The sequence below is a fragment of the Rissa tridactyla genome, chromosome Z (genome assembly GCF_028500815.1).
Source record: "Rissa tridactyla isolate bRisTri1 chromosome Z, bRisTri1.patW.cur.20221130, whole genome shotgun sequence".
Taxonomy (NCBI): domain Eukaryota; kingdom Metazoa; phylum Chordata; class Aves; order Charadriiformes; family Laridae; genus Rissa; species Rissa tridactyla.
Window position 1 is genome coordinate 58,165,424 of NC_071497.1, and position 26,810 is coordinate 58,192,233.

A 26,810-nucleotide genomic window follows, 5' to 3' on the forward strand; every position below is an offset into this window, starting at 1 on the left:
CCCTATGAGAAGGGGCATTTGCTCTGTATTAACTCCTGCAGCTCTGGAGAGTCCTTGCACATTTTTGGGTGCCAGAAAGGGTGATAAAAACAACCCTGGGGAGGCCCTGGAATATTCAGATTACTTCCAGTCCAGGGCAGTCTGGCCTGCCGAAGGCTGCAGCCACATGCTGGGTTTGGGATCCTCCCCTGGGTCCTGTCCTGGGTGAATGCTGAGGCAATGCAGGGATCACAGGAGGAGGTGCCTGGCCCTCTAGTGTCTCCTCCTGCCTCCCTCGCCCCTTCCAGCCCTACAGCGAGGCCAAGGCAGGCAAGGGCTGGGATGGTCCCACAAGCCACTCTGGTTTGTATCACCCCAGGCTATGTGCAATAAGAAAAACGCATGTTTTAGGGCAGAAAGTGCTGTGGAAGGGAAAGGCATGCACTTGCGTGCAGAGAGCAAGCAGAGCTCCTGAGCTGAACACCCAAGCCGCTGACTTACAGTGCATCCCCTTCCAGCCACACATCGCTCCCACCCTGCCCCAGCTGCAGGATTGATTCACCAAGTACTTCACTGGCTTCAGGGGCAGACACGGATCATCGGAGATGCACATTTGGCCTATTCAGCATTTACAGGTTCCCCTAAACGGTGCAACACAGCGCACACTCAGTAACTTCTTAAAGGATGTACAGTGGGATGCATATAACTCATGAACAAATATGGCCTGATTAAAAGACCATGCATGCACTGGAAATTCTTCCCCTGTTCCCTTGTAAAGCCAACATGGGGAATCAAAGGCAGCTACAGCTCATCCACAAACAGGTAAGCTGGAAGCAGGATTTGTCCATCACTGAGCACAACAGTCAGTGCAGCCCCACAGCAGCGTCCAACAGTGACAGAATATGTAGCAAATGCCAGGAAAGCACTAAGAAAATGGTCTTGCATCAGTTCAGACCATTCCTGCAGAAGAGCTTTCTCAACAGCTGGTGGAAGAGCAATGTAAGGCCCAGCTCCTCCTTCCAAGCTCCTGGCAGGACCTGCTAAACCTCTACACATCTTCATGGAAGAAGAGCCGAGGAGAGGAGGTGGACAAACCAGAGACAGCAAAGAGGCAAAGCAGACACAAGTGGTGTCTCACTTCTTCCAGCCTCAGAGACTAGAAAACTGTCCTGCCCTTCCCACATGATTCATTCAGACAAAACATCACTCGGCTAATTCTTTTATTTGCAGAAGCTGCCAGCCGCAATCTCCTTGTGTGCAGGCCAGCACTACTCTTAGTAGCACCTTCTCATTTTGCAGTTCATTGTGACTGACTGTGGGGTTTATTCCCAAGAAGGACAACTAGGAAGAGGTGAAAAGGGCTGCAAAAAATTCAGAGCAATAGAGGAGACCTAAGTACTATCCTTCAGCTCTGCCACTGGTGTGCCACCTGATCTTGGCCACGTCACTTCACCCAGGCTTTCCGTCCCTCTGTCCCACCCACAGCTGCCTTAAAACAAAACCAGTAACTACGGAAACACCAGAGAAACTCTGTTAGAAGTTTTAACATAGCCTCCTCCTTCTGCCTTTATCTTAAAAATAAAGCCAGCTTCAGGGGGCTTAAAACTGCATTTCGCATTTATGTGTCGTCACTTGCAAACAGCAGAATTCACAAGTTGGTTTCTGGCGTGAGGCAAGAAAGCATCCGCTGGGCACCAGAGTGGAAACCCAGACATCAGGAATCTCCGTTCTTTCACCTGTGGGCTGTGTGACCATGGGTAAGTTATTTAACACTTCCCTGCCTCAGTTTCCCCAGCTGTAAACCAGGGTTGCTGCGACTCTCCCACCTTGCAGTGCTATTGCCCGTGAGCTGACCCATCACAACTACTGCTGCACTCCCGCTGCCCAGAGTGGCTTTGTTTCACTCCTAAAACCAACTAAGCATATTTTCCAGCACGAGGGAAAAACGAGTCTATGATACCCTGCCTTAACTTTGATTCTAGCACGGAAAATACAAGAGACATCTATATCTGTCCCTCCTTGATAGACAAACTTAATTAACCTTTGCTATTCTGTTCCAACCTATTCTTTTAGACAAAGGCAGTGACCCATAAACAATATGTTACCATCAGAATCTCAACTGCGGTGACACCTAGAGATATAGCCCTATCAGCAGTATCGGAAAATAAACCGCTTAGATTAGCTCCTCCAAGAAATATGGATTGCATTCATGTCACACATGAGCTGTCAGAAACATTAGGATACTTTTAGCATAAATCTGTAGTGTGAAGGGTATGTTATGAATACAGTATATAATACACTGCTTACACATAAAATCAGGATTGTGTCGGGTGACTTGCACAATGTGTATATATTTACACATAAACACACACACAGACACACATATATTTTACACATTTTACACCTATTTCTGGAGAGTTAGACCGCACATTTCTGTAAAAAGGTCAGGCTTATTGGAGGAAAAACTGTGCCAGAAACTACAATCAGGTTGTAGAAGTTGAAAAGATAATTTTTTTTTACTAGCAAGCAGCTGTTCTTAAGAGTTCAAACTACTAGTTGCCCTATCACAGCCACACTTTTCTGGATTTAGTAAAAGACATTTTTGCATGTTTGCTACTTTTTAAGAATTTTTTAAAAACCAGTTTCCTATCTCAACAATGTTAGGTATTGCACTTCGAAATGCTAAATGTAATTCACATATTAGAAAAGGAGTTACAATTTCTTAGTCTGACTCTCACCAATACTTACTTCAGGTTTTTGCTCTAAACTGGTTTAAGGCAAGAACAAAAAAGTTGAGTTTTTTTAAGTGAAAATACTTGTTTGCCAAGCTTCATTAAAAAAAAAGGGGAAAAAACACAAACCACCTCAGAGCAGAAGTTACATGAAATTCTGAAATTTGAATTTGTCCAAAACCGCTTGGCTAGCCTTAACCTTTCTCTGAAGCAGGATCCCTGGAGTCACCAGAGTAACAAAGAAAACTCAGCCACTGGTCCCCAGATATGGGGGCACATTCCGCATTTTGCAGATTTTTAACTGTATGGCTGTAGGAACCAGAAGAGTTCTAACACTTTTTGGGGAGGATGCCGACTCACAATGAGTCCCGATTATCTTTATGGTGTGGGTCACAAGCCAGCAGTTTCATTGCCAGCCTGGAGAATGAAGCCTGATTAGATTCAGATGTGTCCATCCAGGTTTTACTGTTGTTGTGGTAGAAGAGACTGCGGTCACCCCATCATTTTCCAGTTGCTGTCCCTAAGTGGGTCACACCGAGACCAGCTTCAGAAGCACCAACTTCCACTGCATACCAACATGCTCTGACTTGCAGTACTAATGTTGATGAATTCATCGAACTGTTAATTGGTTGGATGCACATAAATTCCTGTTGTAATGAACAATTATGAGAGCTCCAAAGGAGGGTCCAGATGCTCACACAACACTGGAGTGACAGGAGATGCATGGTGACCACCACATCTGCTACATTTCCTCTTCGACCTAAGCTCGTCTTTTCTTCAGGTGCAACACCAGACATATCTGATTATCTGCCTTAGAGCTGGCAGAAGCAGCAGAATACAGATGACTGAAGGGGTCTGGACCGAAACTATCATCTCCATTATGCTTATCAAATCATGATGGATATAGCTTCTGGGATAATTGTATACAAATGAACAAAACCTACACAGAAATATCTAAAAAAATTGCACCTCTACAAATCCACTCAAGTACGCGAGCCTCTGCAAAGAACAAAGACTAATGAAATCTGACATTAATCTACATTAAAGATTCAGTGATTCAGTTTATTTGCCAAGGCTCAATGATGCATTAATCCTCATCCCATCCCACACACACTCACACGTTTCCTCCCTGGCTTTTCTCCCTTGCTCCTTAAATTCTGAAACAGCAGACAGCTGGGCTGCTCAAGGCCTTGTCTGCATCCGGAAGTTATCTTTAAGTATGCAATTCTCCTTGTGTGGTTACAGTTGTTCCAGGACAAGCCTGCCTCCACCAACAAAGCCTGGAAAAGGCAGGAGTCTTGACTACACTGCTTAAACGAGGATACCTTCCAGTGAGCACACGGGCAGCTTGTACCAACAAAGAAACCCTCCTGTAGGCTCACAGCTCAGCAAGCTGCCCTGATCTGGTCACAGTGGGCATAGCACAGCCATCATTTTGATAAAGAAGCAAAAATCAAAAACCTTGATCAAAACACTTATAGCACTACTGGTCACATAAGCAGGCTCACTCATACTGGAAGACTGGTTAAGATAGCCTGTGCATGCAGAAAATAAACCCAAGTCAAGTACAGGCAGTCCAACAAAAATCCCTGTGTAGATACAGCTACATGATTCCTTTAGAGAGAACCAGCCTATATAGGTTTGCCAGCAAAACCCCCTGAAGGTGTGAGCAAGGTCTGATTCCTCTTTGTGGATCATGCTTTGAAACTCTCCTGTAACTCCTTATCGTGCTTGACAGAGAAACTCATTCATCCTTCTCCATTTAACACTGTATTTCTGTCATCTTCCCTAGCTGGTAACCTTCCATGAGCAGAACTGGTGTTTAACCACGTGCAGCAGCTGAGAGCTCATTCCCCTTACAACAAACCATCTTCAGTGCCGCACAGCGTTTTACAACCTCAGCATCACTGCGCCCACTGACATCAAGTATTATCTAGCCTAGCTCTCACTGTAAAACTTTTTATGATTATTTGTGCAATGTTATGCTGTCATAACAGTATGCAAACCCCATGAATTCGTAACTCTTCCAGCAATAACAGTCCTTCTTGCAGATCAGCCCCTGAGAAACACCTTGTAAGTTACATGACACTGACCTTGAACTACACTCTGCCCTACAGAACAGGAGAGGTGGGTCCTGGGTTTAGGCCATTTAGAAGCTGGGGAGATGTCACTTTTGCAGGCAGAAAGCACTACCTCTAGTCTCTCAGCACAGGCATCTCACCAGAAAAACACTGAGAGAAACCAAAAATTTTGGCCTTAAGAAATTAAAATCTTAGGCAAGGTAAATCACTAAATTCACATGGAGGTGAGTGGAAACATGCGATACAACCCACAAGCTAGGAATGAACACCCAGTCCTCGGAGTCTACTGATGGAAAGAAAATGGTCTTTTTTGACAATCACCTCTTTTTTCCTTAATCATGTCTTCGGTATCTCACTAATTGGAGTGGCACTTAAGCAGAAGTCAGCTACAGCTTCTGCAGGGCTTCAAGAGAAAAATCCATGGAAAACACACTATTGCTTTTATTTCTTTAAGGAGTGTCAAAGATGCCACAAAAAACAGGCAATCTCACAGTGAGTCAACAGACCCTCTAGGCCAAGACTTCTTACACATACACAGTCTAATTTCAAATGACAGTACAGCACAACATAACCAAGAGGAGAACACCATCATTCCAAGGTTTAATATATTACAACACACATTCATTTTATCTCTTCCTCAAACACTATGCGCTAGGACAGTCAATACCTGTAATTTACTTTCGTTTTCGCAAGCAAGTAAGATCACAGAAGTCTCTACTGGCAGGAGGAATGGTGAAGTGCGGACTAGCAGCCTGCAAGAACATTATTTTCACAAGACGAATGCTGCTGCCTGTCATTTGTGTTGTGACGGTGTCCCCAAGCATCAGCTCTGCAGTAGGCTCTTACAAGCTAGGTACTGCAAAAGCTTCAGAAGTAACTTTATATCTGAAATACTCTGCTATGATGTGCCAGATCAACCCAATCAACCAGAACGAAAAAGCTAAAAGAGCACTGGCACACCACCTTGTTACCACGCACAAAATCCTATCCCCAGCTTGCCTTGACTAATTCTCCCCCTGGTCTGCTCACCAAGTTCAGCAGGCAAAGAGGATGCTATCAATTAATGTAACTGAAAAGGCGTACCTCCATGTATTTGAAGGTGACTGCGGTGAAGCCTATCAACTGAGGGAAGAAAACTTTCGTGGTGTGGGCTCACACAGCAGAAGGAAGGGAGACAGCTCTTTTTCCCATATAGGTGTACTCATGCCAAAAAAGGGACATGAATAGTACTAAATGCCAACTGCTGTAAAGCCATGATCTTAAAATTCATGGAATTGCCAGCTGTTGCCCCAGGAGGCCCCTGCATTTTCAGAAGGACCTTTCCATGAAAAAAGTGTCTAATGATAGGAAAGCACCACTGAAGGTGATGTGGACTGCTACAGTAATTGTAATCACCCTGATCTTAGTTCCAGCTCCTTGGTATGAGAAGTTAAAGTGCCCTTTCAGAATTGGTCCCTGTGCCAGAAATGCTAGAGGAATTCTCTGGCAGCAAAAGGGACAACTCATCTGTTCCATTCAGAAAGGAAGTTTTGGGGGACATTTAGCCTTTTGTTGTTGAGTGATTTCACAACGGAGCCTTTGCAGAAGGCAGCCTCCCCTCTCTTGATGCTCTACAGAAGAGGTCTTCCCTGTCCTGCCCTGGGACAAGGATCACAGGTGTATGCAGACTCAGAGGGCGCAGCCTCCTGAGTTCAATTTCAGACAGAAAAGCACCTACAGCCTACAGCCCAAGACCAAACAGCCTCAAGGTCACTGAAATGGCCCCATTTACTTTGCCACAAATCCCCTGCCTTGGCAGATTTTCCCTTTTTCCAGTCTCTGACCAGTACTGAGTTGGAAGCTACAATTATCAAGTCCTAAAGTGAGAGGGCTTCAGTGGCTTTATATCCTAACTAATGGAATACACAGAGCTCTGGTGCAAACCTCTTAGGTACAGCCTGTACCTTGAGCTACCCAAGTCACAGTCGCAAGACTTGGAGCTGACACTGCCACAACGCAACATTAGCAACATGCCGTGTCACTGACTGCCACCAACTCACTGCACAACACCATGGTCTACAGGGTCACTTCAGAGCCTTGGAGATGTGAAAGACGGAAGAGAAAAGAACAGGTTCCTGAAGAGCAAAGCCTCTCAGAGATGACACACAAGGCTCCCAGGATGCTATGTTTGGTAATTCAGTTGGACACTCTTTTTCTGGAAAACAGCTCATCATCTACTACAATGTAAATCAGAAGATAAAATCAAGTGGGTGCCCTTTATCTGTGCTTGCAGCAACCTACCTATACCTGTATCATTGCTTTTGTTGTGCTGCATGATAACCACCCACTTCAGCTAATTTTCCTAACATGGGTCCTAATGCCACCCTGGAATCTGATTCTGGTTTTGCACTGCCATGAAACCAGCAAAGAAGAGGTCAGAATCAGGCCCAAGAAACAGCTTTTTATTATCTACCTCACTCTTCCATGTAACACCTCTGTAACACCATACCTGCCACTGTTTTCCTGACTGGCTTGGCATGTATGCTGCTGGGAGGCTTCGAAGGCTGTTTTTCATGGCTGACCCTACAACCGTACCCCCCGTCTCACTTGAGGAAGTCTCAGTGGCCACTGCCATTTGGTACTGGGAGTAGTTGTACAGGTTGTTATAGTAAGGATACAGGGATGGCTGGTAAAAACTGCTGTAGTAGGTGGAGTCCACAACCAAATCAGACGTGCTCTCCAAGTGCCCTCTGCTGGGGATGGAAGAGATGTCCTGAATGAGCATCCGTCCCTCTGGAAAAGAAAAAAGAAAGCCATTACGAAACAGGAGGCTCCATGAAGACCATTACCTTTCACCTTCTGATGAGCTACTACTCCTCCTTAAGGCTGGATGGAAAGTAGTAAATAGGAAGAAGTGGGAACTGAGAGGGAAAGAAGGTTGGATGCTTGGTGGAAACTGAGAGGGACTGACGTCCACTCAACGCCTGAGACTACCACCCACACACACTACAGACTGTAAAACAGGAGACAAAACCAAATGCAGCTTCAGACAATGCTCTGAGCCCTGAAGCAGCATCAGTTGATCTGATGGTGATTTACACCAGCTAAGGATGGAGCTCCCTGTTATTTTGAAATTGTAACAGTGGGCCAAGTCTCTTTTAACACCCTGGAAGCAGAAAGGCTCTAGCTACACGATGACCCCTCTCCAGCCAGCGTCCTGCAGGCTTTCTGAACTTGCCTCTAGAAAGAACAAACAGTCCCAAGGCCAAGAGAAGCTGCAGTCAAGGAAAGCACCGCACGATCAGCTCAGGTGTCTCAGAAACCCACACACTACCCCTGAGCAGCGAGGCCCTCAATCCTTGCCCAGCCTCCATACCCAAATTTAACTCCTGTTTACCTGCAAAATCACGGAGCAGAACAGGCTCCCACACCACTGGCAAATGAGGCGGAGAGGGGATGGCTCCTGACTTGCTGCACCCTGGAGTGCCTCCAGACCAGAGTCCAGACGGCTGCGCTACCCCCAGGCTGTCCCCACACAGCTCTGCCTCCTTGGTTACTCCCCAAGATGGGGAGGGGGAGCTTCTCAGAGGATATTTTAAGCTCCTGTTTTCCTCACTCCAGTGTCCCTATTTGCGAGGATGAAGAAGGATGGTGCTTGTTGGTTCTGTTTCACAGCCAAGCTCTCTCTGACACGCTGCATCAGCCACCTGGCCGAGCCAGACACAGCAAAACACTGCCACAGCCTTCGAAAGCCTAACCACACGGTGAATATGCGTTTACAAATTAAACAAGGAGGCAAGTGTAAATCCCACCGTCCCTGCACTCTGGTTCTAGCTCGCACCCCTGTAACCCTGCCCTGCACCAACCCTCACAGTGTTTGCAGCACAGCCACCCCTTCTGCAAGGAGCTCCTGCTCTTCCCTTGACGTTCCCTAACTCCACCATGGAGGGGAAAAGGATGTGGCTTGAAGCATAATGATGAGCTCTCAAGGGCCATGGGTATGGAGATGAAGGAGCATGGACAATACATACATATGAAATAACAGCCCTAAAAGAGATGTCAGGCAGGCACTGCCTAGTTTGTTTTGCGTCTCTCTTCGTGTATCTGTACCTTGGTTACAAACCTGCAAAACGAATATGGTGGCATTTACCAGCCTCTCAGAGTTATGGTAACAACTTCTACTGTACTATGTATAAGCTGCACACTAGATCCAACAATTTGTTTTACCAAATATTGCCATTTACAATGCAATTCTGTTTCACTCCTTCAGCTGTAATGAAAGCTCTCTGCAGTCACGGATAGTCTCCTTCCAGGTCATTAAATCATACAGTGCCGCCATTCAGCTCTTGCTGGCATTTAGTTGACATCAATGAACTGTACCCATTTATTAGCAAACAGAATGTTTTATGCCTCCTGCATCTGATTTTTCTGCCCCTCAGACCTACGCGAGTGAGAATCAAGCCAGCTGGCCTTTTTCATCGGGAGTACCTCCCAAATTTGCACACAGAACAGGAATCCGCAATGTCACAAGAGACCCTTCACAGTTTTTGTACTTTCCTACTTTTATGAAATTTTATTATTGTTACTATTCTGCCTCTGGACAGGCCTCTCTTCAAGTCCTTTTGTTCATGTCTTTGATGAAACCAGACCACTAGCACTGAAAAGCCAACACTTCAGGTAAATCACAGCACAAGCCTGACTCCCCTCTCCAAACTTAGCTCCCAAATAAAGCTCCGGTCCAATTGTTCTGCTTTTCATGCTGTAAAATAGAAGCAGAAAGCAAAATCCTCCAACACATTCCCTGCTGGGATACAGATTTCACATGAGACAGAGATATGCAAGGCAGCCGGCCGCAGAACTTCTGGCAGGGCTATGCTATGCTGCACAGATGTGCAATTTCTTCTGAAACCTCCGCAGCATCATTCCGCTTGCAGTGCATTTTAAAAAGGGATAATACTTTCCGCTAAGAATACTAGCACCAGGAAAATGGGACCCCTCTATAACTACACACAAAAGGTGAGCCACCCTGAGGTGTCAACAGCAAAAAGGAAGAGGGGGAGAAAGTAGCAGGCTTTGCGGCAACTTTTGGAAAGGTCTCATGCACTACTCTTCTGAACACAGCACAAGATGGGCTAGGCTAGAGCAGAGACCTGCTCATAGCTACCCACAAACTCATACACACATCCTTGTTCAGTCACTGGTAATGCTATAGATCCTTCCTGAAGAAAGAGCTGCAGTGGCAGTCTTCCGCTACATTGAGGATAAAAAAAAGCTTTTTGCCCCTTCTTTTCTCTTTCTACGTCCTCTCTGTGGTTTCTACCTCCTACCATTTGCCACCAGAGGTGCAAAAGGATTGACTTGCTGCCATCCGTTCTTCCTTTAACTGCATAACAGCTGCCAGCGGTTCAGTGTTCAGGGCTGTTATGAATCCACCAGAATGGTCCTCTGCTTTCCTTCTGCCATCCCTCTGCTCTCCAATAGCCTCTACAGCACTATCAGCTGCCCTCTCAAGACTCAATATTGAGTCTGTAGAGCTGGTCACCTGCTCATTCAGCCACCCATACACATAAATCCCCAAGCATCAGCAGCCTGGGGCATTTTCCTTTGAAATGCAGAATTACGGAATCCCTGGTTCTCGTAACATCTTTGGCACACAACCCTTCTGAGCTCTGGCCACGCGACAGGGATGTGCCACAGGAGCTTGGCAGAGAAAACAGGAGCCATGGGAAAGGGGAAAGTTCAAGTGATGGGACAGACATATCCAACTCCATGCAGAACTAGGGCTCCTGTGACGGTGCTGGAAAGATGGCTAGAACAGTTAATTTCCCCAATCCCAATCCATATTATGCTTCTGAAGACAGAAAGACTGGCAAATTCTGAGAAAAAACACCAGAAAGCTGCCACATACTTCAACTCACACTTTCCCCCGAATTTAGGAGATGAGTTTTGCTTTGATGTCATGCTTTGGGACAAGTCTCTTGATTTTTTTTCGGTAGCATCTGGAGGAGATTTGGTCCTTCACCTGGGAGAAGGGAGACATCTTGTACAAGACACAGCCTTGTGCCGTCCAGACTGCAGGCAGACGTCAGGTCAGACCACGTCAAAGCACCCCAGGGGTTATTCTAAACCTCGCAGGGTTGAACCCACCAGCCTGAGGGAAGGATGCCTCTGGAGAGCTGAGCTCTTGCAGGTATTCAGCGACTCCAGCATGCAACGGGTCAAGGGCAGGTCTGCAGTCCACCTCTACGCTCTTACTCCATCCAGCCTGGCTGAATCATGTCATCTCCTACTACTAATGCACACATCGTACATACACAACCTGTATAGAACATACACAACCGTAAATACATTAAGGGGAAAGAATTTTGCTATTAATGGAGAAAGCCCTGAAAAGTCTTGACTTTTTCTCTTGAGCAATGAAAGCTCAGGAAGAGAAGTAGGTCAGACCAGCCAGTACCTTCAAAGAAGTGCTAAGTGCCCAGGGGAGCAGAATTAAAGGCCAAAAAACCCTAGTCCTCTGGATAAAACAAGGCGCTTGGTGATCTCCCCAGAGAAGATTTCATGTTTAACCTATGGCCAGGGGAGTTTCTGCCCTATCCATACCAGTTCTCTCCAGCTGAAGTCTGCTAGCCAGCTGGCAAGCAAGGACACTGCTTCTGGGCTGCAGCATCCTCAGGCATGGCCACCGTTTGCAGAATAGGGCAGGTCTATTGGAAGCAATGGCTGTAACTAAACTTTAACCAACTGGGGTTTCTCTGGTTGGTCTTTGGCCTGTACGTATAATTCCTGACTCCTACCTACAGACTGAACCTTCCCACAGCCTTGCCTCCAGCCACCCAACAAGCAAGGTGTCCTCCTCAAGGGAGGCTGTCAGCCCATAGCTGCGTTTTCCACCAGCAAGGAGAAAATACCAAGGTTAAGAAAGAAGCTTTCAGCTGGTTTGTTGTTTTTTTTTTTTTTTTTTTCACAAATGTAATTCAACACAGCTGAATGGCTCTGCTGGCAAGCAGAGGGTCCTCCCCTGCCTCAGAGCTTGCCGCGTTACACCACCTGCACACGAGGGGCAGCCCTGAGGTTCACTGCTCTAAGGGGAGCGATTTTCGAGAGGAATTAAGCTCTCAACAAGGCAACTGCTGCTGCACCGTCAGACTCCTACTCTGCCCCTCCAACTGCCCTTTGAAAGAAGAGGGCTGCTGCAGGAGCTGGGCTCAGGCCTCGGCTGTCTTCACACTCTGCACAGAAAAACTGGAAAAGGCTCCTGGGTCTTCCCCTCCCTGCCGGTAGCCACTAATTTTAACATTTTGGAAGTTGCAAACAAGACACAATTAAAAATATGGGGCTGATGCTGTACGAGAAGGAACAGAAATTAGAAGAGCAAACCAAAAAACAACTGGTTAGAATTTTTTCACTCCATTTTTGGAAGACCAAATCTACAACGTAGGGCTGTCAGAGGCTCTCCACGTGTGAGCAACGCTCTGGCAATGAGAGAACAGTATCCCTTCATGCAGTTGTGCCCTTGGATCTCTAAGCTCTTTTCTATGTCTGTAGAGAACTGATGCTACTTTTTTTGCACTGTGTACACGGTGTGAAATATGGACCACTCTTTCATAGAAGATCAATATGATGCACGATAAATACTGTTATTGATCTTGCAGTGTTGTAGACGACTCTCCAGCTGTATGGCATATTAATGGTAGTTAACCAGTAATTCATTTTAGGACGGCTGGGATTTTCTTTTAAGGAAGGTGAGTTCTCGGGGTCAGTTACACATATGGGTCTTATACATTCAGTAACCTATAAGGGGCTCCTGCCTTCACTTAGCAGAGCATGGTGAAAAACAGTGGTCCAGTGCTCAGTTAATGTAAACCAGTCTCAGACCATTTACTTCAATAAAGCTATGGCGATTTACACGAATTGCGGATATGCATGGCAAAATCAACGCAGAAGCCAGTGTATATAGATCATTCTTTCCCTTCTTACTTTTTGGTAGGAGAGAGAAGAAATGCCAGGGAATTTACATGAATTTCTATCATCATCTCTGTCTCACAGATGCAAACACGTTTTTAAACATACACACTGGGAAATGCAAACACTGAAGTTCTGCCTGTAACATTAATTCCTTCTGTATATAAGCATGCAGTATTTCCTATTCCTACCAGTACTGTTAAAGGGCAGTTATACATCTTATTATACACTGATAGCAGTAATTTAAACATGCCTGGGCAAGCCTCTGATGCTGAGGTCAAATGGCACACGAGTCCATGCTATTAGAGTTTCTCATCATCCACAACCGGGTGGTAGCACCGAGTTGCCTACTGGGAATGGTTACTGGACTGCAGTCGGGAATCTGGCGGAGAATATTAGTCACCTTGGGACAGACACACACTAGGAACTGTTTTAACAATCTGGATAGCACATACAGTCACGTTTCAATGTCTGTGAGCGTGCAGTGGCACGGTTCAATTTACTCATGTGGACATAACAGCTGATTAGTCTCCATCTGATTGTATACTCCATGAAAGCGGTTCTGTATATGCATTATGGCAATTAAGAGAATACCCCTGCCTGCATTTATCAACATGAATTCTTACATACACCTATGGCTGGCCGTTTTATTTCTCATGTGCCTACAGAGACTCTACGCACACACAGACATGCTGCTGAAAATGCAGAACTGTGACTACTCCAGTAACACATTTACTCAAGGAGCAGGAAGGCATATCCATTGTCCAGTGACCAGAGTTCAGCTTCTTGTAGTTTACATTTCCTGTAGTTTTCACTTCAGAGTGACTGTTTTCATCACTGCAGTGCTAATACCTTCCTGCAAGTCAGCCTCTGCGGCAGGAGACAGCTAAGCCTTTCAAACGTCAAAAGTTAATTATTCAGTCAGGAAACACTTACCTTCAGACCTCATAAAAGTCTTGGTTCCGCACCTGACAAAATTCCCCTTGCTCAGTATATAAAGCATCAGCACACTCCCATTAACTGGTCTGGCAACGCGTTAAGTTCAATTCATAGCTGACTCTGAGGTCGGACAGTAGCCTTGAATGGAGCCAGTGCGAAATCACTCCCTAACATCACAATCAGAAACGCTGGAACAATATGTTTCTCCCACCAGACAATCACGACAGAGCTATTTCACATGTCAAAGAAAGCTGGCACCATTACTCACTTTCTGCTGAGACACTGCCTCCTGAGGAACAAAACCTGCACACACGCTCTGCCTTTGAGAGGAGTATTTTTGTTCGCTTCCCATTAGAAGTTGCGGATTATCTTTGGTTCCAGCACTGAACTTTTAGCTTGCTATAAAGTTAATGTCCTAGGCAATGTTCATTCCAGGCAAGGCTGTGGGGCTGTGTATTTCCTGCCACCCCCAAAAAAGGCCATTATCTGTAATTACCCATTACCATGCATAATTATTTCTTCTATTCTGGTCTATGGCCCCCAGGACTTTATGCTGTTACAGCTCACTGCATTATCTTATCAAATTTGTTAAGAAAGCTTTTTTGACCTTTTGAGCACTTGTCACAGCACATACAAAAGCCGGCAGTAAATTGTCTAAGCATGTAGTGTGTGATTTATTATTGGTACCCTGCATAGTGATACCGTACAAAATATTACACGTTAACAGCTTCCTTATTCCCACTCCCTGCTTTATCTAAAATGAGAAGAGGAAAGGAAACCTCTTTAGTAATAGAAGGAAGGGAACAGGAAGAGGCTGGAGTGTCTCAGTGGGAATTTCAGGAATACAAGAGCAACACATGGAGAAGGTCCCAGCTGCTCCCACCTTTTCTCTTTCTCCTTTCTCTTTCTCTTCCAAGAGTCTGAGTCCACCATTTCAGCTTCTTTTCACACCTGTGTAACTCTGCTGAGCCCTACTGTTTTCACAACACCTACCCCGTAATTTACACCTTCTGTCAATGCAGTATAGGTTCCTAAGAGACAAATTTGGTCCAATATGAGATTGACAGGGATTGTCCTTTATGGACGTTGGCGTGAATGGGCAAAAGACCGGGTTTTTGTCTCCAGTGCTCTCAAAGCTCCCAGCAAAGGACCAGACACTGACCTGCATCCCAGTGCCATTTGCTCTCACTGTACTGTGAGCCCACACACTTATGTCCCTCTTCTTCATGAGGACACTGGAATTCAGACCCTAAAGAGAAGCCGGGTTCTCAAGAAAACAAGAGAGATGACTCCCTCTGTCCTGATTTTTGTTTTCCCCTTAGTCCTCTTTTTATCAATATACCCCAGAGGGTCCTTTATCTTAAAACCTCTCTTGCAGTGTTGCATGTGTAAAACTCTCAACCCACATCCCTATCTGAAAAGAGATGTTTAAGAAATTATCATTCAGCAAATTTGAGTAAAACAGTAATTTCAATGCTTTTGAACTGCGTGATTAAATAAACTTCCCAAATACAATAAAATCCGAGATACTTTTCTGCCATCATGACAAATAAAAGGAAGCATCAAGGATCAGGTACTCACTTTGGACTAAAAGAGCACAGTATAAAATACTGTAGCACAAGGTATGCAGAATCAGGCCTTTCAGATCTGCCAGTGAAAGCCTCCTCCCTAGCAGCAGAGTGAAAAAACAGGGACCCCGGACTCCTGAAAGCATCCCTGAATTCAGGCCCTAAGAGATGGCTAACCAAGCCGCGGCTGTGAAGACAAAACCCTTCTCCATGTCTCTCCACAGTTTCCAGAGCTCTGGCCCATCGCTCTGTGGTTGCTCCCAAGCAGTGGGGGAGGTGGAGACCTCAAAAGCGGTACAAGGAAGAGAGAGTCACCCTGCATTCGAGATGAGCCAGCAAATACAGGCAACGAGCAGCAGGGTAGCTTGTGGTTGTACCCCTGTCCTGGAGCCCGATTTCTGAGGCATACATGGCTGTCCTATTCTCATTCACCTACGGAAAACCACTTCTGCAGTCCTCCCAATTGGTTTGACTGGAAAGCTATTGAGAAAAGCATGTTTTTTGCTCCCTCCCCCAATTGCCAACAACGTTACAAGCCCATCTTGAGCTCAAATGCCAAATCCAGCACTTCTTTTTCCCTCTTGTTTGGGACTGCCCACCCAACAGCCCTGGATGCCCGGCTGTGCTCCAACTAACATCTATTAAAGGGAGACGTCGAAAAATCTGTTACCAGCCATATCAGATGCGTGGGCTAAAATCAGCTGTGTCTGCAGGCTAAAGAGAATAAATCATAGCCGAAACAGCTTATTGCCACTGTAGTCCATAGGTACCTCGGCAACTGCACCCAGGGAACATAGCTGCTCGGCTTTCTTCTCAAAGGAGAAATACACATTTAAAAAAAAAATAATAAAAAAAAATGCACAGCCCAACAACTCTGAGCCTCCTGCAGGCTCCTTGCCTCTTCCCCAGAGCTAAAGCGCACAGGGATCGATCCACCCCACCTCCTTAACACGGCCATGCCTCGCTCAGGCTCTTATCATCTGCCAACTCCCATCAAGCTTCTCCCACCATGCTTTTCTCCTCCTCCCACTGCTGCAAAACAAAACAAACCACCAGTCATCGCACCTTTCCTGCAGCAGCTCTCTGACAGCTAAGGCAGAGTTGGGGTGTCCTGCAACACCCCTCGCCAGACGAAGCAGCCAGACCGTGGGTTCCGCTGGCGTTACTGGCAAGGAGTGGGCATCATGGCACCAGTGTCTGCAGGCGCAGGGCATGCATCCTGGGGGCAGGAGATGGCTTTATCCATGAAGATGTCAACAGCTGCGCTCTACTGCTTCTCAAGGTCTACTCAACTGCCAGAACAATACTCATTCTCACCCCGAAGGAATGGGTATTACTTTTTTCTTCCCTCTAGGAGTAACGCTGGAGTCGTCGTACGAGCAAAGTGGAATAAGCTTTTCCAGTTCCACCTATGAAGTGCTAAACCAATCCTAAGTGGGATGGCACATCTTACCAAGAATGACATTTGCCAGAAACAGGCACCCTAGGATGAAAAGTTAAGCAGCAAGGACAGCACATTTCAAGAATATCTGGGAGATTCTAGAATTGAGGCTGTTCGTTTTCGTCTTGCTTGAGCCCCATGATGGATGCACTCAACACACAAGTTTTTCATGGGATTCTACATCCAAATGATGCTTCTATTCATGACAACAAAACCCATCCCCTGAAATGACACAGAAAAGTTCAACTTGAGTTGATCTAGTGTGGCAAAGGCATAACGGATTCAGAACAATCATATGGGGAATTAATTAAATCTTAGATGACAGGGTCGTTAAAGGGCAAAATAAACTGTCGTTTCTCACCTCAGGGATGTGTTTTCTGTTTTTTTAATCATTCCTGCATTTCCTGCCTGAGCCCTTCCACGTTCAAGACCAGGTGTGCTGGTTCAGACCATGGCTTTATCCCCACCACCAGCTATAAAGAGAAACCTAGGGAACAGAACGGTCAGGGCAAACAAACGTGATTCTTCCCTGGCCACCTCTCCCAGCCTCACATCATTTTTGGCTCAGTGACATTCCTGATCCTGGTGTGGTATTACTTAATAACCACCAACAATCTCCCTTCCAATATCCATTGAGAGCCCGCTTTCCTGTATGTAGAACGTCACCAGGGAAGGAGTCCCACTAGTCCCACAGCCACCTCATCAGTTTCAGGCACAGAAGACACCAAGCTTCCCCCCCATCATCACAGGTCTGTCTGAAAGGGCTGTACCAGTTCTTGGTCATCACTTTCCCTGGGAACCACTAACATTCAGCATAGTACCCTCGTGGCCACCAGGTTCTCTGCAGTGACAGGGTTTCTCAGGGATAGACTCCTCTGTTCTGGTATGGGTTAAAGTGGCTCTTGCTTGCACGTGATCAAGAACCTAGCCAAGCCCTCCCGCAGTGCACTTCTGTCTTCTCCCTGCTTTCCAGTCCATGCACCTTTCCATCAGCTACCAACACGACCTGGGGCAATTCCAGGCCTGCTTCCAAGATATCAATGGGAAGACCACACAGCCTACAGCCAAGAGCAGGTCCCTGTCTGACTTTGCCAGAATCACCACTGCCTTAGATTGCCCCACTCAGACCTACATTTTCAGACTGACAGGACCCTTTTTAAAACTGTGTAACACATACACTATTGATTTTCTGTCAGTTCAGTTTCCTAATCAAGACGTCAGGGGATACAAAAATAAAATGCTTTGCAGAATTTGATTGCCTCAGTATGTCACTTCGTCAAGCAATTTTGTAACGATAAAAGATTACTAACTTGACAGACTCTTCTACCCATAAACTCCTGTTAATTCGCGTTGTGTGAGCAACCTTTAGCAGTTGCGTTTCTCCCCCTCCTGCACATTTCAGTCTGCTGTGGACTGTTCTGCTCTTTTCACAAAAACTGATGTCATGCTGACTGATTTGTAGCCTCCCATCCTACCACACTTGCTTTTCTTAAACACTGGCATGACATCAGCTTTCTTCCAGGCCTTAGGAATTTCCTCACTGTTAAAAGACTTACTGGAAATCAGCATTAATGGACCAGAGAGATCCTCAGCCAAGTTTTCTGTTGTTTGTGTGTTTGTTTGTTTGGTTTTTTTTTTTAAGTACTGCATGCAAGCAGAATGTCACCATATCCATATACAGCAATATCACCTGTCTTTCTTCAAAGCAAAAATCAGAAAAAAAATATTGAGCATTTCTTCCTCTCTTCCACATGTAGAATTATTATCCCATAATGGGTCAAATGACTGTTAACTCTGGGTGTGCGTTCCTAAATACAACTAAAAAACCTCCCAAAGTTAAGACATTTAGTTAATTTTAAACTTAGCACAAAATAATTTTTTTCAAAGAAAAATGTGATTTGGGAGAAAAAAACCAAGGGAGATATCCCAGACAGAACACTGCAGCTTGGTATAATAAGTTTCCCAGTCATACACACAGCCCCAGTCCAGCTCCAGCTAAGAGGAGCTGAAATACCACCACTGCTTTCAGTAGAACTGGATAGGGCACATTTTGTTCACATTTAGTGTACGCTTAATAAAAATGATCTGCTGCAAACATTTAGCATGCAAGTTAAAGATCCTCCTAATACGGGTGAAGAAATAAAACCTACAGAAAATAATTTTTTATTTCCACACTTAATGCAAGTTTCAGGTCCTCAATAAGACATCTAGAGCAGCAAATTCCACTTTCAACATTTTCTGCCACTGACTAGAGCAGAGTAGTTGATCTTTTTATGTGAGCCAGGGGCAATCCTTCTTTCCTTACTTGTACTTTTGGTCTTTATAATATAGCTACAGTGATCGTATTCAAATCTTCATTAGCAAAAAAGAATGTCTTCAGTAAAGAAAAAGCACTCTAAATCTTTGAACGTGGCTTTGAATCTGTGAAGATGCTAGGCACTATTTTAATGCTGCAGCATATGTTTGTTCATGCTGAACTGAGATAGCAGGATTATTTACACATCTAAAATTATTAACATGCATGACAGCTATCAGGATCAGGACCAATAAAATTAGTGCTTCAGAAAACAAGGAGCATGAGAAACAAGTGCCATTTTCAATTTTCAGTATAACAGTATATATATATTTCAGTATAATATAAATGCATTTAACTCATTGCGTTCAGACATCCAACATGCTACTAACGCGTGTAACAGCAGCAAAACTTAAAATCAACACAACTTTAAAAAAAATAGAAGAAGAAATTAAAGGAGAAAGGAAATTAGAAAAGCAAAGCAAGATTTCTAGACAGTGATGGAAAACAGCCCAGACACCTGCAGGCACAAAGAAGCAAATTGAGAGGAGGAGAAAGAAACTCGGTGTGGATTAAACGTAAAGGGATTTAAGTCATTAACAAGAGATCAAAGAGAATATTAGAAGGGAGGGAAGGCTTTACAAGTGTCTGAGATAGGAGACCTTGGAGGAAATACGACTGGGATAAAATCATTATGGCTCACACTAAAAATAATAAAGGGAGTAGGGCGATGGTTGGAATTAGCTGGAGTCCGTGCTTGGTTATAAGCTATATGATGACAGAAATCCAAAAGGTTTCTAAAAAAGACCACCTAGAAATAATAGGAGGCTTTTTCGCTCTGTCTACCTAACGTGGTGGAAAAACTAGCATCAGAAGTGGTAAAGAACCACCACAGACACCCACTGGGCCTGGGCAAGTGAGCGAAAAACACAGGCATGTGCACCACTTTTGTACACAGTTGCCAGTGTTGCATGGATGCAACAACACCTGCACTCATAAGATCTGCCTCCATGCAAATGCCAATTGATTGCTAATGAATTTTGATCATGGACAACTAATAGACAGAAACACACAGTGACCGGAACTACACTGACTTAGGCTGGTGGCTGAGGTTCAGTTCTGCCCATGACTATAGGCATCCAAGTCAGCAAATGGTGGCCTATGCTATAAGTAATAGACACTGTATGAATAGAGACTGGAGACAGGAACTGGAAAAAAAAATTTGTAAAATAATTAGGCATCTAATCTCACTGCAAAGGAAGAGAAACTCAGTGCTTAACATTCTCTCCACAAGCTCTTCAAGAAAACACAGGGCATAAGTGCATGAACGATGCTCGTACTCATATAACTGAGCTATTTACAACCCTGATTAAGACTACCACGTACTCAAACTCAGGAGAAAGTTTAGCAAAGTTCAGAAAAAGAAAAAAAGAGGAATTAGAAGAAGCATATGAAAAAGAACCTTCAAAATTGCATTTTAGTCCCCGCGTCATTAAGTGACAAATCTACTGAAAATGGAAAATGGGCCAACAGGCTGAGTTAGGAAATTAGTTGATAAATAAAGTGAACGAAAGCACTCTTTGAGGTATAAGAAAGCACGTGAAAAAAAGAAAAAACAAATCATGCCAGTGTTTAGCTAAGGAAGCGTACAGTACTCCTTCACTCCCAACTTATATCTTTTCTGAAAACAAAAAGAAAGCCCCACACATTCAGATAAGTCATAACAACTGTTTCAAGGACACAGAAAGGAACAAGAGCTTAGCTGCAGATAGTGTAATAACGTGCCCACGGATAGAAAATTCCTAGTACATCTTCTGCTCCTGCTCCATTCCTTATCTCGGTGTTCATGACAAATGGAAAGCACAAGCCAGCACAGATAACTCTGTAAACGTGAATGCACATATGCAAATGCCAGCGTGAGAAAGAGTGAGATTCCAAGGCACAAAGAACAACAGGGGCTACCCACCAGCCCCGCCAGCCTTTGGTGGGAAGAGAAACCCCCGGCACCTGGGTGCTAGGACAGTGCAAGCAGTGAAGTCCCTGCAGCACACAGCAAGCATTGCTCAGCAGGGACCTTGCTCTAACCGGTAGCTCTACATCTGCAAACCTCACCTGGTGTGAGAAAAGTTGGACAGAAGGATGCTGCAAAGAGAGAAAGCCCTAGGGTGACAGATTTTGGAAAATGAAAAAAATAAAAAATCATCCACTCCCAGTTCTCTATGAGAAAAAAAGCTCTTCTGAAACATGAGAGAAAGATGGAAATGTATAGTGAGCTGCTTGTGGGTTTTCACCTCCACCCCTCCAACCAAAAGACAGTCAGAGAAGCCCTGGGGTTGAGCGGCCCTCCCCTCACCAAGCGGGTCTGGGTAGGTCACAGTGGTCCCCCGGCACCCCTGCGTCCCCCGCACGCCGCAGAAAGCTCTCCCCAGCCACTGCCCCTGCTGAAGACAGCCCTGGATGCCCCACAGTACCACCTGCACACAAAAAGAAAACTCTGAGGTTTTCCAAATCTTTTTTCGCTGCTATTTATTTTCACACTTCCACTGAAGCTTCAGACAGAATCAAAAGCCCGAAAGGAAAACTTCTTCATTTAGAGACTTAACTCTGAAAATTGCCACTAGTTCTACCTACTTCAGATGCACATGCACACACCCACACACACAGAGCTGCAAAGACAACGAACAAATATTGCTGGAAAGGAGGGGCAGGGAAAGTGCAAGCTTTGCAAGCTGCAGGCTCCAGAACTGGAGAATTAACTGGAAACATCTAATCAGGGATGCAGAACCCTGTAACATTATGATTTATTTAACAGAGCCAAACAATGGCAATGAATCATACAGGAGGTGACAAAGCTGCAGGAGATTTCCGTCATCTAGTTTAACCTGCACATTGATCAGAGTTTACCCCCATATTAATCACTTGAGATCGTAATCTAACACACTCTTAAACACTTCTCCTGATTATGCTTCACTTACCCCCTTGTCCTTATGCAGGTCACTCCGTTGCTAATTGCACTTCTAGTTAGGAGAAAAAGTGTCTACTGTCTAATTTAATTTTGTCTTTTTTAGTTTCAAGCCGTTGCTCCTTGTTATGCTGTCTCAAGCACTGTAAATAATCCCTCCCCCTCCTCCATATTATTACCTCTCAAATATTTATAGACTGTTATATCCACCCTTAGTCTCCTTTTCTACAAGCCATACATCATTTTTGTCACCCTTCCCTCTATCCTTTCAGATTTATCTATGTCCTTTTATAATGAGATGCTCAAAACTCCTTTGCAGCATTTCCCAAGTATGGCAAAACCAGAGCAGCGGAGAGAGGCAGAAACGCCCCCCTTGTTTCACACGCAATGCCTTTTTAAACAACTCCGAGCAAAACACACGTGATTTTCGTAGGAACTGAAAATTACAAAGCCATGGCCACCACACTGTGAAGACCTTCATTCAACATATAGCTGTATCAGTCAGAAATTAAAAAAAAAAAGCCTATTAGGCGAAAGTTTTATCCTAAACCAAGGAAAGACTGTTCAAAGAGAAACACTCCCTGAATATTTCCTTAGTCCAGCTTGAAAGAGATTTAGCAACTGAGAAAACCACCATACTGGCAGAAGATCATCTCCAGCCACTGCTTCCCAAGACAAAGCCTACCCCGTGCTGTGGAAATAATGCCAATGCAAGAGAGGTAAGACAGTTCACAAACTCTTACAAGAGACACAGGCAAATGTGAATCTTTTTCTCTCAACTGCAGACAACTGGAGAAAAACAGCTGATGATGGATGGAAAGCTATTAGTTATTCACAGGTGAAGGACACAAAGCTTGTTTCTCTGCCAACTGTTACAACGCAGTAAAGACACCTCGTGTTCAATTATGCTCTTTTGTTTTGAACAGGGATTTGGTGGCTGTGGGAGAAGCTGGAGAAAAGCACCAGGAAGCAAGGGATGGGGCTGCTCGGCTCTCGGTATCAAAGGAGAGTTGGCAGGACCAGAAGAAGCCAGCAACTAAAACTGGTGAAGAACTAGTAGCGGGCGCAGCAGGAGAAAACAATCGTTAGACAGTAATGAGGAGACAAAGACAAAAGGAAAGAGCAGGATGATGGAGCTGTAACCACTGCAGACCCACCAAGACCTCTGGGGACAGGGAGCCATCGTGTTAGCCCTGGCACAGGCAGGCAGAGCAGCCCATGCCTCCTTCTCCTTACTGCTCAGTCCTGTTGAGGCTGCTGCCACCTGAACCAGCGATCCTCTCCACCTACCTACCAACCCCATGATGCTCATTTCTGTTGAAATCTACTGTAGATTTAGTCATTGAGTGCTTTTAGGTCAGATGAGTCAAGATTTCTTTCCCAGGCTTGCAAACGCTGAACAGTATTGAGGCTGGTTGAATTCCAAATTTCAGTATGTCGACTTAAATCTCAATACAAAAAAGTAAGCATTTAATAGATTCACAGAACAGTTTACTTTGAAAAGGACCTCTGAAGACCAGCTGACCCAACCTCTGCTCAAAATAGGGCCAGCTTCACAGTTGGATCATGTCACTCAGGCACCAGCCAGCTGGGTTTGGAGTCTCCCCAGGCATGGAGGCTCCACAGCCTCTCTGGGCAACCTGTTCCAGTGCCTGAGCACTCTCACAATGAAATGTCCATGACAGCTTCCTCATGTTGCCCATGAGTTGACTAAAATGAGACTGTTTTGAGAAAACTGAAATTCTGACAGCATATGACACTGTACTGTAAAGACTCTAAAGGACTTTCAAAAAGAAAATGTCTCACTTTTTTTAAAACCAGGCCATGATATCTTCCAGTTATAGTAACTTTTTTTTTTACCTCATTACTTATGCAGCACAACATCTGCAAGGTGATGGCATCAATTTTTGAAATCACAATACAGTGTCATAGAAAAGGTCAATGCAAAAGATAACATCAACAAAGCAAAGGCAGAGCAAAGAAGGCAAGGCAGAGTTTTCAGAGGCACCTAGGGCACTTCAAGTTCAAAGGGATCTCAGCACCATCGTTTTCATTAGGCATAGGATTACTGCTGACCCCACTATCATCCATATTTACAAGCAGATTAAACTCATCTGTTCCTCAAAGAGTTTCAAAGAGCAGCACCTACTTAGAGAAATGCAAAAAGAATACTATTCTGTTTCCGTCACGCACAACAAACGTAACAAAGGGAAACAAGTAGTGAAATCTTATTAGTCACAATTTCTGACAATTATATGTGTAACTTGTCAACCAGTGATACTACCAAGGCACCTGAACAATCCTGTTATTAATGGTCACCACAAAGCCAATAGGAAATGGACCACTACGGAGCACAGGAGGAGGAGCTGGCATTTAGCATCATACAGTAATCCTGTCTATTACTGGTTGCTTCTAAACTGGGACAACATGAGCACAGAGCAGCAGAAAGAAGGGGTGCTTTCCAGCACCTTCCAGTCACCAGGTGATGTACGTTCCAGCCCCCCCGCCGCCATCTGCCAAATGCCAAACATGACCCTTAGACTGTGACGAGGACCAAGTAAAATGGAGGAAACATGAAATGCACTGTCTCCTTCCTTCAGTGTGAGCAGCTCTCACTTGAAGGTGTTCTATGAGCATGCTTCCCACCCCCATGCTGATTTCTAAATATTAAAATGGCAGAGGTACCAAACAGACATGGAACAGGGAAGAACCCAGGCTTTAAAAACCTAGTATGTCTGAAAGCCATGTTTTAAATGCCTCTTTTTCCTGAGTTCTGCACACTAGTTAACCTAACAAGATGTACTTGCCCTAGAGAAGGAATGACAATTACTTTACATGCCCTGGCATCATTACTTTTTGCTGCTCTGCACAATTAAATGGCCTTTGCTCTCAGCAACCTGCAATGTTTTTAAGGGAAAATGCACAGAAACCACAAAATCTGTTTGCAAGAAGTTCTCCTAATGCCCTGTGACCATGGTCTGCTCCCTTCCAACTACCCTGCAAATTCCCCGTTCGCTTTTTAGTGGGGAAGATGTGCTCCATCCAAAGTAAACACAGTTTCCAAGCCTGAGATGGTAAATGCATAAACCCCTATGCTGTGACCATGATAATTCATTTTTTCCCCTTTTCAAAAACAGCCTGTCACGAAGGGATCTGAAAAATCATCTCTGGTCTCTCCAGGTGTCACAATATTTCTGATCTGCCGATAAAATGGATACAGCGAGGAAAAGACTCTCTCTCTGGCACTATGTCTGATTTGTGTGACTCCTTCACACATTACTCCCCTTGCCGGCAAACAACGCTCTCTGCGCGATGGGAGTCCAAAAGCAAAACTGCTCTTGTGAAGCCAAAAAACTTACAGGAGGAACAGAATTTCCAATGTCGAAACCACCTATTGTCCAGCTTAATGGGCATCATACAGGGCACGTTGCACTCCCAGGAGCTGTCCTGGGGCTCGCAGGGAGCTGCTGGCTTCCCCTGCCACAGAAGGTTTTGCTCTCTGCCTTAAGGAGAGAGCAAAACCCTCTTTCCTGCCTTAAGGATTACTGTAAATTCTGGCAAAATCAGCACCTCAGCCTACCAAACTAAGACACTTGCTCCGACAGGGTCTCTCATTTTGCTTGCAGTTAAGGGTACTGGTAAAATGATGAAACAGCAACGCAGGAATCCTTCGCGTACCTGGTCCTGAAAGGAGGAAGAAAAGGCGGAAGACCTGCCACCTAAAACAAGAACTTCATGTCACATCACACCCAGCAACTTCTTATCCAACAAATGACCTTCATATGCTAAAAAAAGAGAAAGCATCAGAATATTTAAGCAGTATTCCTCATTGAAAAATCAGACTCTCCAGATGGCAGCCTGTATTCTGAGACCTGATGAAGCCACCGTGCAGGTCCGGCTGAAAGCAGAGGACTTCTGCAGCCTCAGGGCCTGCACACAGACACTGGTGGCATCAAATCCATACCCATGAGCACTTACTCTGCTTTCAACAAGATGAACTTACCAAAATTAGTTGGGACAGAACTTAATGTAATGCAGTCACTTTCGAGGTAAGCATGAATGTCTGTTGCCACTTAGGTGCCCAAAACCAAAATGATGAACCCCAATTTGTATTCATTCCCAGATTCTTCCCTTTCTGGCAAACAAAGCTGACCCTGCCTTGATTCTTGGCTAGAATCACATCTTCTCTCTGAAGACAAAGCTGTGTATTTTAAATGTTGTCACCCACGCACAGTTATTTAGTAAAACGGTTGGGAAACAATGTATTTGAATTGCTCACAAAGAAAAATCCACCATAGGAAAGATGACCATTTACAATTGCTTTGACCAAGAATTTCCAAACAATTCAAATTACTTTAAAATCAGGGATTTTCACGTTTTCAAGTCTTTATACAAGCATATGAATTGCCTTAAGCTTGTTTAATGAAAGCTTTTCATTACAAGAATGTAACTTAATTCAATTAATAAGAAATTATTAAAGTGGGATTAATAAATTAAGTACCTCCACTGACATTTCAAAATTATTAAGATCAAAGCCTATGCAAATTTTCTTGACAGTAAGACAATTTCATTTTTGGCCTTTCTGTATAGGCAAGAGTTTTCTTGTTCTCCTGAGTTACACACAATCTCTATACGTTACTGAATATACTACTTTAATCTTTAGCGAGCTTTTTCCATGTCTATAGACAGAGCATGCAGTAATCCAAATACGAAAGGAGTAACCGCGTCGACTCAAAGGTGACACACACACGATTGCAATAACGAAAACAAAAAAGCTAATGAAAAGCTATTTATTGTTTTATCAGCCAGTTCTTCTAAAAGCTTCCAAAAGAAATTCCTCCACATTGGTCTGAAACTGCCCATCTGCAACG

The 26,810-nt window shown here is 44.6% G+C and overlaps 1 protein-coding gene across 2 annotated transcripts in view; it reads right to left on the reverse strand.

Moving 5' to 3' along the window:
• Positions 1-26,810, reverse strand: part of DMRT1 (doublesex and mab-3 related transcription factor 1) — a 59,798-nt gene that overhangs the window by 28,714 nt on the left and 4,274 nt on the right. Inside the window, exons 3-4 of one of the 2 annotated variants that reach the window (XM_054185951.1) lie at positions 24,295-24,305; positions 7,281-7,562 (exon numbers count right to left, since the gene is read on the reverse strand). In XM_054185951.1, coding sequence (XP_054041926.1) covers positions 7,281-7,562; positions 24,295-24,305 — 293 coding nt within the window. Of the gene's footprint in view, positions 1-7,280; positions 7,565-24,294; positions 24,306-26,810 lie in introns of both variants that reach the window. The other variant, XM_054185952.1, reaches the window with a different exon arrangement.